The 19,972-nt window shown below is 39.5% G+C and overlaps 1 protein-coding gene across 3 annotated transcripts in view; it reads left to right on the top strand.

Annotated features, from left to right (window-relative positions):
- Positions 1-19,972, top strand: part of fam185a (family with sequence similarity 185 member A) — a 92,207-nt gene that overhangs the window by 16,933 nt on the left and 55,302 nt on the right. For all 3 annotated transcript variants that reach the window (XM_059654577.1, XM_059654576.1, XM_059654575.1), the window contains exons 3-4: positions 4,975-5,067; positions 10,819-10,957. In XM_059654577.1, coding sequence (XP_059510560.1) covers positions 4,975-5,067; positions 10,819-10,957 — 232 coding nt within the window. The remainder of the gene's footprint in view (positions 1-4,974; positions 5,068-10,818; positions 10,958-19,972) is intronic.

Raw genomic sequence — 19,972 nt, 5'->3', positions numbered from 1 at the left:
ATAGAATAATGCAAAACACACTTTTTATAGCACAACATTCATAGGAGTATTAATATTATTAAGCAAACCAGAACCTCAATTACAGAAATGTACCACCAGGGGGAATAGTTAACAAACAAATAACAACATAAAAAAAGTGTGAAGCTGGATGAACACAGCAGGCCAGGCAGCATCTCTGGTTTCTCTGATGAAGGGTCTAGGCCCAAAATGTCAGCTTTTGTGCTCCTGAGATGCTGCTTGGCCTGCTGTGTTCATCCAGCTTCACACTTTGTGATCTTGGATTCTCCAGCATCTGCAGTGCCCATTATCTCAAATAACAACAGATATACAGTTTGAATTTGATTATTCTGAGCAAGGATTGTTTGGACTTCTGTAGAATGTTTCCAACAAGCTTGTGATTTAAAGCATGAAGTACCTAGGGGAGCAAAAATCATGCTTTTTGTATTTTGTTTCAGTTGCAAATCACAGTACTTTCGCTGCTGGTGTTTCCAACCTCTTGCTAGTTCTCCAACTGTCTGGATTAGATGGGAGGGAAAACACTTTGGGCCATGTGCTTCCTGAGCATAAGTGTCACTTTAAGATTGCTAATGGGAGGTGGAATTTTTAATCTTATGCAAGAATTTACATTTTTAATATTTTTCACTGTATCAGTAATTATTCAGGTGTCATTGTTCCGGTTGCATTTATTGTTAAACAGTGTTGTCGGTAGAGTTGCTTAATGTGTTGTCACCAAAGCATAGTAAGAAAAATTGAATGGTGTTTTTACTCTTTTAGTGAATTTACTCAGGAACCATCCTCATTAGCCACAAATGTTACTCCGTAATCTTCCATAGTTAATGTTTGGAAGGACAAAATATATAATGTGTTCCTTGGCTGTAGTGGAATCATCGAAAGGATTCTCATGTCCTCCATTTTATTCTTCTGAGATCTGTCTTTTACTATTACATAAATAAACCAAAGGAAGGCCAGTGTCTCTCAGCAGGATCCCATTCCCTATTATGGGGCACAGGAGTGAAACTATGCTATTTATTAGTGTAACTTTTAAATGTACTCAGTTTGTAGATTAATATGGTGAGTCTGAGTGATTTGATAGTTTGATCCTTTTTTGTGAATCCGTGTTCCTTCACTCCAATGTGTTCTAACTGCGAATGAAATTTTTTTCTAATTAGTAAGATCAGAAGCTGGTTTAGGTTGAGGTTTCAAACTCGGTCCCAGGAAAGGGATCCTGAGCCATGAAAATTTTTGTTCAGGACTTTACTGCCATTTAAAATAAATGTTCAATACCAACGGCCATCCTGTAAATACATCTGATGTTGATCTTAGATAAAATAGTTTTAGAAATTAAGCCTTGCCAATTGTGGATATTTTGTTTCTAGTTTGTTTTGTTTGCCACAGAAAATTTTCTAAGAGTCAGTATACTTTCAAATAAACAGGATTTTTTAAATTACCTCCAAGTCTATTATTCTAATAAAAAGGCAGGGTAACCTAATCGACTACAAGTGATACTGATTCAATGAAACATAAATGATCTATTCTGTCCTAAGAATGTTACAACCATCTGTTTGATTTCACAAAACAGGTTTTTAATGTAATTGTCTGGATTATGCATCAAATGTCTATATAATTTTTCAATGTAATAATGAAAATAGAAACTGAAAGTCAATGAAACAAAACTTTAGTAACTCTCTGCCACAATTTTTCCTTTGTATATATTTTTAAAAATATCACTTCTATTATACTAATAAAGCTCACACATACAGCTCTCAATTGTGTTGCTGACAGTTGACACAAAGACCGTGAAGATTGATTAGCTAATTGTTAATGAGAAAAATAATGTTTGACTGAATGTATACTCTTGGTGGTGCAGTTATATATTTTTCTTTCCACAAACCTCATTGGAATTTTTAAAAGTTTTATATGATGATACTTCCTACACCTCTTATCTCATTATATTTGGTTACATCCAATATTCTAATTGAAATAAAAATAGATTGTTGGAAACATTCGGCAGGCCAGGCAGCAGCTGTGGGAAGAGAAACAGTTGACATTTCAAATTCACTATGATACCTTGTCAGAACTTCATTTTGAACTTGAAACATTAACTCTGTTTCTCTTTCCATTATGCTGTCACTCTGCTGCTTGCTTTTTATTTCAGATTTCCAGCATCCAAAGTATTTTGCTTTTATAGTTTAAGCTGCTTGTGTAATCTTGTTATAATAGAATTAACCTTGTCGTCCTACTGAGGAGCAGATAGTCTGATGCTCTACTTTTGTTTTGACATGATAATTGAGAAACCTGCTAGTTGGTTCTTCATTACTGTTTATTACAAGCCTAGCTTCACTGGTCAATATACATGTTGCACTGCATATAACTTATTGTAATAAGATTGGCCTTATCAGTTATCTTCTAAATAGGCCCTTGCTCATCTTGCAAGCTTGATGTAGAAATAGAGCACAGCAGAGGTAGTATGTTGGGACATTGGCTATCTTGATCAGATGATTCGTTGTTGTGTTATGTCAAAACTTGCAAATGAACTGTGGATCCCCATTTTCCTACCTGATGAGTGTCTGGTTTACTTCAGATTGCCTGGGAAATGTAAAGTATCTCAAAAAATATGAACAACGGGCTAAGCAAGCTGTTTCACTCAGCTGCTTTGCATTTGCTATAGAAGTGAAAGTTTCCATTAACAGGATGTTGCAATCAGTCCAAAAAGATGTTCTATGTACTACAGAATTGAGCAACATCATGTATCAATTTCAGTGCTGGCATGATGCCAAGCAAGCAGGCCATAAATCCCAGTGATTGGCTGATTGAGTCTTGCACATGTTCCTTTGATTTATAATAGGCAGAGTTCATGCTTGCAAAACAAGTGCTTCTCTGTTTGGATAGCACTTCTTGAACAACCCTAAGTGTGCTAATAGCTTCTTAACAACCAATTTAAGATAATCAGTTGATCCTGTAGTGAGCTTTTTTAAATAGTAGAAGCTATCGATGAATCATTTGCAGGATTGCATTCTGTACCAACTAACAGAATATGTTGCGAGTTTTGCACTTTTTGAATTACCTGGAAGCTAGGAGGACCTGTAGTTCATGGTTGTTTGATCCTTGGAAATACCTAAAACAGCGACCTCCTTTTCTCGTGTAATATAAATAGTTGTGATGGTTTGTCTGAAATTATGCATTTTTGCATTTGTTCTGAAGCATGCAAGATCGAAAGTTTCAGTCCTATGTCTTCCTATTTGGCAGTGCTCAGGTCAGTATTGATAGCATACATAGGTAGTCTTTATCAATCATGTTCATGACTGCTTTAAAATATTTCATACAGATTAGTTGGTGTGGTCTTCCTTAACAAAAATGATCTTCATGCACTTTTCATTCTTTCACTAATTTCAATAACTTCCTCATGATTACTGGGTCACAATTACCTTGATGCGATCTCCTTTCTATTTCATATAATGGAGTGGTATGCTTTAAACCAAAGGTCTAATAATTGAATCTAGATACATTTTGGAAAATTCTTTATTCAACACTGTAGTTTCTATCATAACTCACGTTATTTTCTTCAATACCGTCTTTTTTTCCTGTGTTAAATTCACCAACATCCCTTCCTCAGCTTATTTTTGACTCTTGTGTAATGAGTCCTTTTTAACTTTGAAAATAATGCAAAATACTCCTTCAAAAAACTTGCCTGTTATTGTTCTGTCTACACCTACCTTTTTAGGTAGCTATGTATTCCCTAACACCACACTTGCTTAATGCACTTATTAAATTTGCTGTTAGCTTTGATATCTTTTAAATATTTTTGGTTTAATTTTTGTGATAATGGTTTTTCCTTTTTGTATACTTTTGTGGCTTTATATAGCTCATAGTTGTATTTCCACTTATCCTTCTGTTTGCCTAAGCTAGAACCTGTCCCTGGCCAGACTTGTTGACCATTTGTGTTATAACAACTCATTGGAGCCTATCCTTTTAAGGAAATGTTCTGTTTCTAAATCATACCATGCTTCTTTACATATTTTCCACTGTTTGTAGACTTAGCTACTAACCACTGTACTGAGGTTGATTGATTTATCATGTCTTCAAAGTTTGCCTTACTCTTGTTCTCATACATAATATTAATTCAAATATTATTTTTGTTACTGTTTCTCTTCCCAGAAAATTATTAACTTGTTCTGACCCATTGAGCTTTATTCTGTCTCTTACAACTCTTTTCATCTCTTGTATGTTTTCTTCTCCCTAGTGATATTTAGAAAGAAACTGCCAAGTTATGTGCTAACTATATATGAAATCTATTTTTTTTTCACATTAGCCCAGTAGTCCCTCAGCAGAATCTTGGCATACTTAGTTTTTTTCAGATGTTTTAATGCAATGCCACACCTTGCACTTCTAGTCGCTTGTAAATTCCACTAACTGATCAGATCTTACTGAATTTAACACTGTAGGGAATGTGGAAACTTAAAATAAAGAAGGCCATTTAGCCCTTCATGTCAATGCTGGGTCTCGTGTTCACAGGCTTCTAATGGTTCATGTACGAAAATAGGTACATAATTCTCTTCCTGTCACTTAATTTCCCTGTTCAATCATTTTCTCTTTGAATTAAAATCTTTTTAAAATCCTCTCATCTTTTCAGACTGAACTATCAACAACAACAAAGCAAAATAATGCCAGGAGTACAGACCAGAAAGTTCAACCAATGTATTGCCGTACTGGGAAGACATTAGACATTTTATATTGTGACAGTAGCTCCAGCAGGTTATTTTCAGATTATGTTCAATTCCTTTTTTTCCCCACATTGACAAACCTTAAGGTTGTCAGGATTAAAACAATAAATCTGTAGGAAACCTGATTGGGTTGGGTTCAAGGTTGTTTAGAATAAATTCCAATTTGCTACCTTGTATAGAAATATTATACTTTTTGAAGATTTTGTTCATTGATGAATGCATGATTTCTGGTTTTGTCTTTTATCCTATTCAGGCCCATAAGGTCCAAGTCCATAGCAAAGGTGGAAAAGTGATCTGTCGAGGAACAATCCATGGAAATGTGGACATACAGACCTCTAATAAAGGAGTACGTTAAAGGAAGTCATTTTATTTTACAGCATTTAATGATTAGGGTGTTATGATGCACATGAACTATAAGGTAAACAATCCCTTCAAATATGTGACAAGCCAGGTTAGAAGGTTGCTTTTGTGGGAATTCAAAGTGATGACAAAATGGTGGGAATGTTACAATTATTTTGCTTCAGTATTTACCCTGGATGCAGAACAAGTGCACATGACATCAACAGGCTAACAATTATGCAATTATATTTAAAATGAATTAATCAAATTCTGGATAAGTTCAAATCATTCACTAAACTGATCCTAATTACGAAGAGAACGTCTGAGGAGAGGTTGAGTATAGGGCGGCCAGTGGTCATTTGGAATTTAGAATATTTACAGCCAAATTTATTGAAGCACACAGTATTCTTAAGGGACTTGACAATGTAGATGCAGACAGGTTGTTTACACCTTGCTGGAGAGTGCACAATCTCAGACTCAGGAATCGCCCTTTCAAGAAAGCGACGAGGAACTTCTGTTGGAAAGTAGTGGATTTGTAGAATTTTTTTTCAACCATAGAAGGCGATTGCTTAAGTATACTTGGGGCTGAGATAGACATTTTTAAGAGACTTACCAGGATGACGCTGGGTATGGATGTTTGAATTACAAAGGAAGGCTGGATAGGCTGGGATGTTTATCATTGAAGTGTAGGAGTTTGAGAGGTGACCTTATAGAAGTTTATAAAAGGGGTTTAGATGGAGTTAAAGGTAATTGTCTTTTCTCCAGAACAGGGGGCAAATTTTTAAGGTGCAAGGAGAGAGATGTTAAAAAAGACGAGAGGGGCAAATTCTTTACACGGCGGGTGGTTCGCATGTGGAATGAACTTCCTGAGGAAGTGCTGGGAATTGGAAAGATACATGAATAGGAAAGGTTTGGAGGGATATGGGCCAGGATCGGGCAGGTGGGGCTAATATAGTTTGGGATTGTGTCAGCATGGACTGGTTGGACTGAAAGGTCTGTTTCCATGCTGTATGACTATGTGGCTATGACCCTAAAGAAAATAAGTAAAGAAATTGAAGTTAAATGCAAGTAAGTGAAGGAATATCAGATCCACTGTTATCTCGTTGGATGGTGGAGCAGTCTCAGTGGGCTGAAAGACCTGCTTCTGCTCTTATGTCTTACGATCAAACCCAATCTAGACAAATTGCATCCTAAATAAACTTGAAAAATAGATGGTAACTGCAGATATTCTGATGGCTAGATGGTCATTGCAGGATTGTGGACTGGAGTTGCACATTGGAATGATGCAGGATTCTCAATTCAACAGACTCTTTGGGGAATTTTGAGGAAGTTAAAAACTCCGATGGACAACTTCCCTGCATTTGAAACGCTTTGAAATCACTCATTTTTACAATTGGAAACTAGCGGATTTAGGCTTATTATGATGTAGGAAAAGTTGGAGGACCAAAAACTATTCTCACTCTTGGATATGGCTATTAAACTGACTTTTAGTTCCCCCTTGTGGGAAATCACAAAGTTTGCTCCCTGTCCAGACACTCCAATTTTGTGAGACCTGGGAATCCCACTCTGACAGTTGACCCCTTGATCTGACCAACACAACCCAGACTTCCTGTAAAATCTGCTTCACAAATCTAGCTTTGCACCCTACCCCATCACTTACCTTACACACTTAACCTTTCACAGGGACTGTCAAAATGACCGGTTGTGCTGCTGGGCATTTAATTCCCAGAACAGGGCAAACTGACAAAATTAAGGCATTGTTTGGTTTGTCAATTCTTAGACAGGAGATTTGTAACAGGAGGCTCCTGACAAGGAATTTCCAACACAGAAGTCATTTTAGCATTAATGGTAACTTTAATCTGATGAGAATCAAAAATAGGGTTTCCTATTCTGATTTGAATATCTGGACCATAATACCTTTGTTTAAGATGAGAGATCTATCATATCCAGAGCAAAATGAACCAGTCAGCTTAGAACTAACTGTAGATAAAATATATTTGAGTCCCTACTAAAGGAGAAAATAGAAAATCATCTCAACCAAAAATATAGTAATGAACTGTCTCTTGGATTTCAAAGGAATATTTTGTTCTTCAAATTTTTACAGAATTCTTTGAAGAGGTAACATAGAGGAAACAGAGGTAATGCAGTATATGTAATATATTTCTATCTTCAGAATGCCTTACATAGGGTATCATATGTTGGATTAATGGTGAAATCAGAGCATGCAGAATTGGGGCAACTGCAGAATGAATAGTTGACTGACTAAAGAGCAGAGAGTATGAGTGAAGAGTGGCTGTTCAAAGCAGTAGAAAGTAGGATTCACAAAAATTAGTGTTGGGAATGTCATTGTTCGCAGTTGACATAACTAATGTATTTACTGGGAATCAAACAAAATTTCTGAACTTACATACATTACCTAAGTAAGAAAGGTGGACAACACTGAGGGAGCTACAACAAATTTCAAGAAGGTATTAATAAACTTGCCAATTGTATGTCCATTCTGCCAATGAATTTTTATGTAGACTAAATAGATATATTTTAGAGGGATAAAATAACTCTAACATCACTTAGAAAGTGAAAATGCACATGGTGTAAAGGAACATTTGTATTTGGGAATACAAATACACAAAGGAAGAGAAACCGGGTGTTAAATCATCAAAACGTGGCATCGTGCCAAGGACTCACCATTATCCTGCCCACTTCCAAGTGTGACAGTATGTGGAGCTTCCCCTTGCAGCAGCTGTGAAAGTTATTCAAATAAATAATGAAGTTTTACTTTAACACTGCAATCGGGTTTGAACAGCTGGTAAATGGATTCACAAAGTTCACTGTATTTTGTGAGGGTCCGTGACATGAGAGCACAGCAACAAGTTCTATGAAACTGGCATGTTTTAAGACTGAATTTGTTAAACTTTTGTTTGACTTTGCCTTTATAGACTGAAATTACTACATGAAATGTCAATTTTGATGCTCTTTGGAGTTACTTTCAATTGTTTTAAAGTATACATTCATTCATACTAACTCCTTTGCAGTTAGCGTTCATTGCAGTATGATAAGCAACTTGTGCAGCTATAGCTTGGACCTCTGAGCAACAAGGGAAGTAACACAACAAGCCTTCTCAACAAAATGCCTTTTCACAAGGCAGAGAGAATAGAATAGAGATCCAGTTCTAAGGAGGTGAAGACCCCGCTGTGTATCCAGAAGCTGAGGATTAACTGGTCTGGTCCTGTTGAACACTGATGTCTCAGGAAGCTTCAACTATCATGAGAGATTGTTGCTGACATCTGCAGCCTCTCTGAATAATACTTCCTTTATGGTGGACCTGACGGACATGTACTTCCAATAAGCATTGAGGAGGAAGTCCACCTCCCACTCCGCCCCATGTCTCCTTTACCTGAAATTTGAGTACACTTGCTCTGCTTAGAGAGAAAGCAGAAATGTGAATGGTAGAAATGATGTGGAGAAGAGGGAATAAAAGCATAAGCCATAGGTGATTGAGATGACAGAAAAGGTGAGGGTGAATGTAAGTTGTGGTTGTCCAGAGGGGATATGAGGAGGTGCGTGGCAAGAGGAGCAACTGGAGATGCAATGTGTGTTCTGAGGAATTGTGTAAAACAGTCATGTGAAGCTTAGAACTTGAAAGTATTGTGGCACTCACTCACCTTGCTGGCCTTCCTGAGGTCCTTGATTCACTTGATGCATTTATACCCAGGTTGGAGGGATCACACTTCTGCTGATTACCTTCTGGCCTCTTCCATGCATTCCTGCTTGATTTAAGAGGCTGCCCTGTCACACCCATCCTTGAGAAATATCACCTCACTTCCATCCACTGGTCCTCTGTCAGCACCACTAAGTAAGAATGAGAGAACACGAGGGTTAAGTCTCCTTTCCATTTCTGCAGAAGCTTTGAATCCAGTGGATCAACCGTTCTGATCCATGCTGGTATACTCTCTTTGAGTCTTTGCTGCCCTGCCTCCCAGTCTGGAAACCCTGATGTGGGATGTTAAAGCTGTGGCACATTTAAAGACCAATGGTAAAACTCCCTGCATATTCCAAAGGAATATTGTTCAGCTAATATTCCCAATTGAAATGTTAGGAATGTAATGTAGAAATACTATTATTTTCCTCATTCAATTATGAGATTTATTTACTGAGCTCTTCACGCTGCTAACGATTATCTATGCAACTGCAGTAGCTTTTTTCCCATTAATGACCGGTTTTACTTTGCACCATGAACCCTCTTCATATGCCCAAAAATTTAGTTCAAGAATAACAAAAAAGTGTGGAACAATGCCAGCTTCAACTGAAACGTAGAAATAATTTAATAGAGAATTGATACATATCTTAATAGCTTGCTTTTCTTTAAACAAACTCTTCTTTCTACTCCCCTTGACAGTTACAGAAAGCGTGCTTCTGTGTGGCACCTTTCGTAACTCTGGGTCACCCAGAAGTGTTTTACTAATGAAGTAGTATTTGAAATGTGGTCATGGCTGTAACGTGAGAAGTGTGGCAGCCAGTTTTTCTGCAGCATACTCCTGCAAACAGCAATGGGAAGAGGACCAAAATAATCTGATTTATTTGTGCGTGTGATATTGTTTTGAGGGCAAGATACTGATCGGGCCACTGGGAATAATGCCCTGTTGTTCTTGAGAGTAATACTTGAGGATCATTTTATGTCCATTTTAGAAACCTGGCAGGACATTTTTTACCATCTTAACTGCCGCTCTCTCTCTATTTTTATTACTTCTCTCTGTTGTCTCCCTATCTGCCCCAACCCCTCTCCCCTTCCTCCATCTCTCTCAACACTGACTCTACTGTCTGGCCCTCATCCCTCAAACCTCAATCCCTTGCTGCTGCACCAACCTCTCTATTGGTCTCTCTCTGTCCCGTCTCCTGGTACGTGATTAGGAGTTTGCTTTAAGCCTCAGCCCCTTGAGTCTGTGTTGCCATTCAGTAATTTTATGGCTGATGTGTGGCTTGTATCCTGATTTTGGCCCATATGCTTAAATATGTTTGTTAATGAAGTGTTATCTCCGATTTAAATTGAACTGATATAGCATCGACTGCCATTTATGGAAGAGAGTTCCAAATCTCTCCCACCCTTGATGCATAGAAGTGCTTCCTAATGTGTCTCCTGAGTGGTCTGGCCCTAATTCTGACTTTGCCCCCACTTCTGCAATCCCCAGCCATTGGACATTGTTTATCTTTACTCTGTGTTCCTGTTAGTATCTCGAAGATTTCAAAGAGATCGCCCCTTAACCTTCTAAATCCTAAAGCAAAGAGGCCCGACTTGTATAATCTCTCCTCCATAATATAACGTCTGAAGTCCAGGACTCACTGTCGCAAGCCTACATCATACCCCTCCAATTTGTTTCCTCGGGTATGGTGGCCAGATCTGCTGATAGTACTCCATGTGGAGTCTAACCAGGGTTTTTGTCTCACTGCAGCATAATTTCTGCATTCTTACAGTCTAGTCCTCTAGATATAACAAATGTGAAAGCGATCTGGTGCACAAGTGTAGTTAACATCTTTCCAAACCAACCTGTTCAGCGATGTTATGACACACCAGCTGAGGCTTTGAATTTAGACGTTCTGGCTTAGAGATGGGCCACTGTCATTATGCTGCAACAGCCCTCAGACAACTGCATTTTATCCCTATCCTACCGCTGCACAAATGCAGGGATAGTAATGATAGGATCAAGACCCAAATAAAGTGTGCTATCAATTATGAGAGGAAATAACACATTGTTTTCTTCAGATTGTAGAAATTGAAAAATTGCAAGGAGCAAACATGAATATTTCCACCACTGATGGCACACTGAAAACAAAGTATATTTATGCTGAATCTTCAAGTCTGTCCTCTTCTACTGGCAATATTGAACTTGGAAACATTCATGGTAAGCATTTTGTATATTAAGCCCTGATGTTGTTACCAGCAGCCAGAACTGAAGATGTTTTGTAGTATATAATTTCACAGATGGAAATCGGCAAATTATGTGTAGTAACTTACTTTGGTCTTTTACAAATACTAGTTGGAAACTGTAATTTTGAAGAAGCTAAAATGGGGACTTTCCTGAATCATAAACTCACTTAACATATGCATCCCAGCTGTGGAACAGTGGCTCATACACTGTTTTGGAATTATAAACAATTGCCAATAACTGTGATCTCTGAAATAACTCCAGAATGGCTGGTATCCTGTCTCCAAGTCACCCTTTACATACAAACGGAGAGTCCTTGACACTGATCAAGCTCCCTTCGACCCCAGCCCTCAGAACGAAAAGGCTGTCTGACACTCCTAGAATCTATTGGCCATTTCATGAAGGCCTGTGACTATTTAAAGGAATGCTAGCAATGAATAAAATTGCCTGACATATTAAGCTGTGCTGTGGGGAGGAAGAAGACCCTTCTGCTTTAATAATTTAGTTAAATTTTGATATAGAAAGTGCAGCTCAGGAGGCATTCTGAAAAGTGAATAAGATTAAAAAGTTAGAATTTTCAGAGGATGTGATTTAAGTGTTAAAATAGAATCACGTCAGGAGGGACGATGTAATATACTGTGATAGCTCACAACTTTCTTCTTGGTACGTATTAATTCCTTAATTCTTGCACTTTTGCTTTGGGTACTCATCATGTAACAATTTACGCAATGTGTAGCACTGCTCTCAGGCAACTAGCACTTATCCATTGAACAGTTCCTGCACAGACTCTGTCTTGCTACCTGTGGATAGCACCATACCAGGTTGGGAGATTAGATTTGCTATTAGCAGTGTCATTTATCACAGTATGCTGTGCTTCTACAGATTTGGGCTGCAACTAATTTGCTTTAGTTGTACAGAACCTTGGTGAACTGGTATCTGGCACTTGTGTGTACTTTTGGCCCCCTTGCATAAGTAAGGATAAAGCTATGATGGCGAGAGTAGAGTGGAAGTGCACCAGACTAATTCCTTAGATTGCATGACTGTCCTATGAAAACCAAGTTGAAAGTTAACAAGAATGAGAAGAGATCCGAGAAATTCTTAAAAGGATAGACTATGATGTGAAAAGAATGAGTCCCGTGTCTGGTGGGGATGTGAGGGTCAAGGACCTAGCACTAGGAGACAGTCATAGAATAAGGGGTGAGTCATTTTGAGATTAGGAGAAATAGCTTCATTTGGAGGGTAATGAATCTTTTGGAATTACCTACTCCTAAGGGAATTTGTAATCTCAACCACATTCAATACAGAGATTGATAGATTTCTAGTTACTAATCATACCAAGGATAATGGGGATGTCACCGGAAAATGCTTCAGGGTCGTTGATCAGCAATCCTAAGGAATGGTGAAAGAGACCTGAGGGGCTTATTAGCTCACTTCCACTGATAATTCCTCCAATAGGACACAGATGCTCACAAGCAAAGGGCAAACAATAGCCTTGTATCCTTTGAGCCCACTGAGAAATAGATTCTTCGGGTTTGCTGATGGAATTTGCAGAGAAGGCAGGCAGTTGAGAACATGTAATAACTGCTGAGGTTAGGCTAAATACTTATTTCTTCTTTACTTACTACCTTTGTTCAGCCACATAATTATTGATGCCCCAGTTTCCTTAAATCTATCTGGATGTCAGCTTTTTAAAATAATATATTGATCAATATATTAGGACTGCCTTCTCATCACAGATTTTACCCTTTATAGTTCTACAAGTAAATCAAAAGAAGCTAACTGTAAGGAATTTCAAATTTGAGCTTTCAAGGGCGTCATTTTGTAAAAGCTTTTCTCTTACCAAAATTTTTTTTAAATTATTCATTTAATGGATATGGACATTACTGGCAAGATGAGTTTTTATTGCCCTTCCATAATTGCCATCAGGAAGATGGTGGTGAACTGCCACCTTTGAACCATTGCATTTATATTTGGTGTAGATACACCCACAATGCTGTTGGAGTTCGTTTCCAAATTTTAAATGGGTAACAAAAGAACGGTGACTGTTCCAAGTCAAAATGATTTGTGACTTTGGGGAGAAAACTTAGAAGTGATGGTGTTCCCATAAACCAGCAGCCTTCGTTTTTCCAGGTGGTTATTAAAAATCACCACCGTTTCTGATCTTATGACGGAGGGAAGATCGTCGATGAACACCTTGCAATGGTTGATCCTTGAACACCACCCTAAGTAATTTCTGCACTGATTTCCTATGAGGTAAGTTGGTTGGCTGGTGATAACCTAGCTTATTTTATTTATTAACGGTCAGTTTTATTCTAGTTTCCCATTTACTTCTGTTTAACTAAGGCTCCTTTATGCTGCACCCAGTCCAATGCTGCCTTGATGCCAAGGGCATCCACTGTCCCTTCACCTCTCAAATTGAGCTCTTCTGTCCATATTTAGACTTAGACTGATCTGAGGAAGGGTCACCAGACCCGAAATGTTAACTGTTTTCTCCTTCACAGATGTTACCAGACCTGCTGAGCATTTCTAGCAATTTTGTTTTCGTTCCTGATTTACAGCATCTGCAGTTCTCTTAGTTTTTGTTTAGACTAAAACTGTAGAGTCAGGAGGTGAATCCTGCTGCAACCCATGTCATAGCACTGTCATAATAGATAACAAGGTGTAGAGCTGGATGAACACAGCAGGCCAAGCAGCATCAGAGGAGCAGGAAGACTGATGTTTTGGGCCTAGACCCTTCTTCAGATCTCTGCCCGAAACGACAGCCTTCCTGCTCCTCTTCTGCTTGGCCTGCTGTGTTCATCCAGCTCTACACCTTGTTATCTCAGATTCTCCAGCATCTGCAGTTCGTGCTATCTCAAAGCACTGTCAACAATTTATTTTATTTTTTGCTGAGAATTGAGTGATGTGGGAGTTATTGGTCAGATTGGATTTGTTTTGTTTTTTGTGAGGACGACATACCTGGGGAAGTTTTCCACACTGCCACATAATATTTGTATTGATGTCCTAGATCAGTTTGGCATGGGGTATAGCTGTTGCACGAGTACAAGTCTTCCATATGCTGAATAATCTAAGATATAATCAGGGCACATTGTTCCAATGAGTTCAGTCTTAATACCTGTTTTTAAACATTTATCATAGATGTCATAAAATTGAGAAGCCATGTATTCAAGGAAAAGAAACCATTTAAAGTGGGTTCCATCTCAGCCAGGATGAAAATTAAAGGAAACCATTCTCCCTATAGTTCTTGGCTGCGTTTGGATAAAAGAAAATAAAATTATGCATAGACTTGATGGGTTTGCAATGCTAAGTAATTAGGAATTTCATACATTGCAGGGTGAGTCTGTGTGTCAGATGTCTTTTTCCAACATGTGGCCATGACCGTAGGTGAACAAGAATGTAGTCAGTTTGAAAGATGACCACTACTGTTAGGAAATCACTAGAGACTGGAATTACATATTGAACTATTTAAGCAGTAAATCAAAGCAAGCTGTAATTTTTAATTGGAAAAGTGGCTCTTTGTTCTTTGCAAATTGAAACATAAGGGACTAAAGTTTGACAGCCTCTCAATCACAATGGATGAATCTGTTCAAGGTGATGCAGGAAAACATTGTGCTGCCTCTTAATTGTAATGATTGTGGCATACATCTCAGCTGAATATATTGCTGAATGGCAGCAGGCTTCATTAGGGTTATAGCCTGTGATGGTCCATAAAAGAGGGCCAATGAGGACTGATATGGTTGAACAATGGCAGACTGGGATTTTATTCCTGGGAACTGGAATCATATGATACACTCCTATCACAACCATAGATGTGTGATTAGAGAAAACACAGTGTGGAGCTGGAGGAACACAGGCCAGGTAGCATTAGAGGAGCAGGAAAACTGATGTTTTTGGGCCGGGACCCTTCTTCAGAAAGTTGTGAAGAAGGGTCCCGACCTGAAACGTCAGCTTTCCTGCTCCTCTGATGCTGCCTGGCCTGCTGTGTGTTCCTCCAGCTCTACACTGTGTTATTCTCTAACTTACTATCTCTTACAGTTCTTACTATCGCTCATAGATATGTGAATGCCTCCTTTTATTCCTTCTTGAGGTGCTTGTGGAACCAGTGGTCTTTTGGTTAATATTTTCATTGCATCTGTGGCAGATCATGAGATCTGGATATGCTGTAACATACCTCTAGGGCAGGTAAGTCTTGAACCTGGAGCTTCAAGCTCGGAGTGTTTAAACGTATGTGATGAATTCATGGACTTTAGTGACTGAGCCTTACTGACACCTCTCCACAGCCGTCTGTCAGCAGCCAGAGTGATGAAAGTTACTGCGGGAATTGGCCAAGGCCAGATTAAAACAGCCTTCTTCAATTTGTCTTCATGAATCAAAGTGTTACAGATGCATATGTCCATATCTGTGTTAACGTTACTAAAATCAATACTGTCATTGTAAAGTTGAAGCCTGTATACGAGTGGCCAGTGGTCAACCACAACCAGACAGACAGACTGTGGAAAATTAACAAGTTACCACAAAATGAGATGCTCGCTCGGGTGAGTACTGCAGGGCTCCTCCAAAACAGTTGAGGTTTGATACATCAACACCCCAAATTTATCTACTCAGTGCTGTTTCTTGAGACTCCTAGCATTTCATTTTACAACAGCCATGCTTTACGTTGTTTCGTTGCGAAGGAGAGTCAATAGCCAATTGGCCAGCAGATAATCTTTCTCACCTGGCAGCCACCCTCTGATTTAACGTGCTGGCTGAATGCTTATTAGAGCAGATTACTGGTGCGAGATAAATAGATTGTATGTTTGCCAGGATACGTATTGAATGGTAACCTTAATGGTTTCGTTTCATTTTACCATTGAGCATTTGAGCAGAAAGAAGAGGAGACAAAAGAAGCATATTCAGAATGCAAGTATGTAATTTGGCTTTGGTTCCAACGATTAAAACCTCAGGCTGTGACTATTCCAGAAAAGTGGCAGAAGGAGTTTAATTTAGATAAATGAGAGGTGCTGCATTTTGGTAAGGCAAATCAGGGCAGGACTTATACACTTAATGTTGGGGTTCCTGAGGAATATTACTAAACAAAGGGACATTGGAGTGCAGGTGCATAGTTCCTTGAAAGTGGAGTTGCAGGTAAACAGGGTGGTGAAGAAGGTGTGTGGTATACTTGCCTGAATTGGTCAGTGCATTGAATATAAGAGTTGGGGTGCCATGCAGCTATTTTGGCAAAGCCAAGTGAATGCAGAGGACATAATGAAACCTTCTCTCCTAACACGAGAGCCTTCATTTACTTCCTTGTGACAAATGATGACGAACTGTGAAATGGACCAGTCTCGGCAATTGAGGGGCATTGTCAACTTCAGTTATTGACCAGGGCCATCTTGCTCCATGTTGAGACTGCAGGTCTGGTTCCTAGAGATAGAAGAGTTCTGTGAGTACTCCCTTTATGAAGCTTAAGCAGATTTGCTGACACAAATTAGGTGGAGGTGAGAGAAGTGCCCCTGGAAGACCTTGGGTGGATAAAGCCTCCTGGTTGGAGTTCTCCTTCTGTCTTACTCTGCAAATAACTCATCTTCTTTGCAATCTCTTGCGCTATTCCCCTCTCACGTTGCAACCAAAAGAGATCAATCCTGTAACCCCACCATCTGGAAGAAAATGGTGTGCTGAAAGCCCTTGCAGTAACCAGCAACATCTTCCACACATACAGCACCACGTCCTGCAAATCTTATTAAATGCCATTGAGTTCTACAAACATCCGACACCGCCCCAAGCTCTCAACGGAGCCAGTAGAAAGCAATCTGGAGCTAACCTGAACATTAATGTTTCTTCTTTATGGTGGAAGGGCCTTCATGCTGCTGACTGGCTGTCTAGCTGTGTATATTAAAGGAATGCTTTACCACTCCTTTTCATCAGGTCAGAAGTAGCATGTCAAGTATCACATCAGCATTAGCCACTGACATCATGATTACTGCACCCTTTCAGTGCATGTACATGTTCCTCTTTGTTAACCAAGATGCTCTTGGGTACTGCACTAGATGTGAACAGAAGCAGTTCAGTGTCAATTTTGCTACTAAACTGGCAAATGTAGTGCCAAAGCTATTGGCCCTAAAGAGACACATTTGCAACCCAAGTCTGTCAAAAAGGTATGTCAAAATTAGGTTCCTGAAGAGCACTTGCAGTGAACAGATGCCTTTTTTAAAAAAAACAAGTCAGCAGTGCAGTAAAATAATTGGGATAGTCGTTGACATATTGGTTGAGTTTTTGTTGGTGAAATAGCTCTGAAACTATAGTTCTATCTGTCTGTTGTAGCTTCACCAAAAAGCAGCCAATTTGCCTTCAGTTGGCAATTGTCACAAAAACCCATCTGGATCATTTAATGACCTTCAAGGAGGGAAATCAGCCCCCTTCACCTAATCTGCTCAACATGTGACCCCAGACCCACAGAAGTGTAGTTGGCTCAACTTCCCTCTGAAATGGTCTAGCAAGCCACTCTGTTGTATCACTCGCTACAAAGTCTCAACAAAGCAATGAAACCGAATGGACCACCTGGCAACGATCTAGGCATCAGAAAAGACAATGGCAGAAACAGCCCTGTTGAGCCTGCAAAGCCGTCCTTACTAACATCTGACGGCTAGATTCAAAACTGGGAGAGCTGTCTCACAGACTAGTCAAGCCATAGCCTAAAATAATCAATATCCCAGACACCACCATCCTATTCCTAGATATGTCTTGTCCCACAGAGGTGGTGGCTCAATGGTCTATAGTCGAGAGAGTGTTGCTCTGGAAGACCTCCGCATTGAATCAACACAGTATGAAGCCTCCTGGTATCAAGATAAACATGGACAAGGAAACTTCCCGTTGAGTATCACATACCATCTCCCTTGGCTGATGAATCAGTACTCCTCCATGTTTAATAACCCTTAGAGAAGGCACTGAGCATGCCAAGTGTGTAACTTGTGCTTAGTGGGGGGGAATTTCATTGTCTACCACCAACAGTAGCTTGACAGCAGCACTACTGATTTGAGCTGGTTGGCTTTCTAATGAACACTTTTGCTATACTGGGTCTGCAGCAGGTAGTGAGGGCACAAACAGGAGGGAAAAAATAGTTGACCCCATCCTTACCACGTGGACCGTAGTGCCCCTGAAAGCAAGACTGGGTGAAACAATTTAGCAGCTGAAAAAGCCACTCTGCCAGTGTGCTGGCAGTAAAGTAATAAAATATACCCCTCTGCCAGGAATCTACTCTCCTCCCTTTAGCTTGTGCAATTCTTATGTGGGCAAGTAAACCCCTGATTGACAGGCAGTTTTGAGATTTAAACGTGCAAAAAAGCTCATTGACTACAAACTATAAAAGTACTGCAAATTTGAAAAAAAAACAGAAATAACTGGCAAAACTCAACAGGTCTCGCAGCATCCGTGGAAAGAAAGCAGGGTTAATGTTTTGAGTACAATGACTTGTCAACAGAACAGTGGTGACTGCAGCTTTAACCCTGCATGTGATATTTAACTGCCAGATCACCACTGGTTTTCTGGGTTTTCTGTAACTTGACAGTTTAGTGAGACGGGAACAGAAGGAACAGGAATAGTTTGTGTAATTGAAAGGTTAGAAAACCTTTCAAATTCAGAGCAATGGCTGCTATTGCTTTGCCCAATTGAAAGACTTTTGCTTAAATTTATCCTGAGAGGTTGCTTTCTATATTTTAGAGGTGATTTCCAAGATTGAGCTCATTCCTGTTGTCTTTGTCTTTGACTTTGTTTTGCCTTTGAGACATACTTTGCAGCTGTCAGCTTTCTGTATAGCCGAAAAGCTACTTGCACGTTTCTGTCTCAGACTTTAGTAGAGGAAGCAATGCTCTCAACACAAAGTATACGGGCAAAAGATCAGCTTCCTGAGCACCACTTAGCAGCAGTTTCTTGGGTTCAGACTTCTGTGGCAGGTTGTCCCTGACATCTGCAACCTCCTAGTGAAAGTTGTTTTTTTAGTGGGCCAGGCGGGGAGGCCTTGGCGGAGTAGTCATGGTCAGCATAACTTTGAATCACTTTTTCTCTATTCACGGGATCGGCTGATGTGAACTCTTGCAGACATCAATCTACAAGACTCGAGATCATCTGTCAGGTGAGCTCCAGGTTATTGCCAGCTTTGCGGTTGATGAGGCCAGCAAGATCAAAAGCACCCTTCACTTTGCACTGTTGGTTTTGTTCCCACTTGTGCCGAATGCCTTAAATTATTGCATGAGTTCAATCATGATGCTCTGAGATCAAACCAGTGGGCTTTATCAATCAAAAGGCTTTCACCAAATTAAGATTCTGTTGGAGTGTAACCTCTAGAAGATTGCCTGTGCAAAGTAACAAGGATAATGACATGATGTCTTAATTCTTACCAGTCGAGTCTTCCATGGATCATTGTATCTTCAAACAAAGTCAGTGGATGGCTTCTTGGAGACAAAGGCTTTCTTTTATGAAAATGACTGACTTTTGTGAAGACATCGTTGACATGTGGGAAAAGTGTGACCAAAGCCACAGAAGTCCTTGAAGAAGCCATTTGGGTGCTGAAGATATGATCCAGGTATCCCCCAGCCCTGTACAAAGTATTCTGCAGTCAGTAATCCCTTTATTTCACTAACACCAAGCGCTTTGTCGTCTTTCCTTCTCATTTCATTTTCCTCCAGACCGGGTGTTTGATAAGCAAGATGCCACAGAAGAGATGACTGACAGTGGCGATTTGAAGTAAAGCTTATGACACACATTTTGACAAAAGTGAAAAATTAAGAAACATTTAATCACCAAAGTGATTTTCCTTGTATAGCAACAAAGTTCCTTTTCCTGTTATGTTTGTTGCTGTGATTCCAGGAGAGCTAGAGGTAGGCTGCTCATTCCAAATTTGTTTTGATGCTCGTGACCATATCCTCTGGGTTTTGGAACCTTTTGAGGTCTCCATCAAGGACTATTCATCTGTGGATGGACAAACTATTATCAGCACAAGAGACAGCCTGTGGGGCT

Source organism: Stegostoma tigrinum, chromosome 25 (assembly GCF_030684315.1).
Source record: "Stegostoma tigrinum isolate sSteTig4 chromosome 25, sSteTig4.hap1, whole genome shotgun sequence".
NCBI classification, from domain to species: Eukaryota; Metazoa; Chordata; class Chondrichthyes; order Orectolobiformes; family Stegostomatidae; genus Stegostoma; species Stegostoma tigrinum.
Note: the sequence above shows the minus strand (reverse complement) of the source record. Positions and strands in the feature narration are given on the sequence as shown.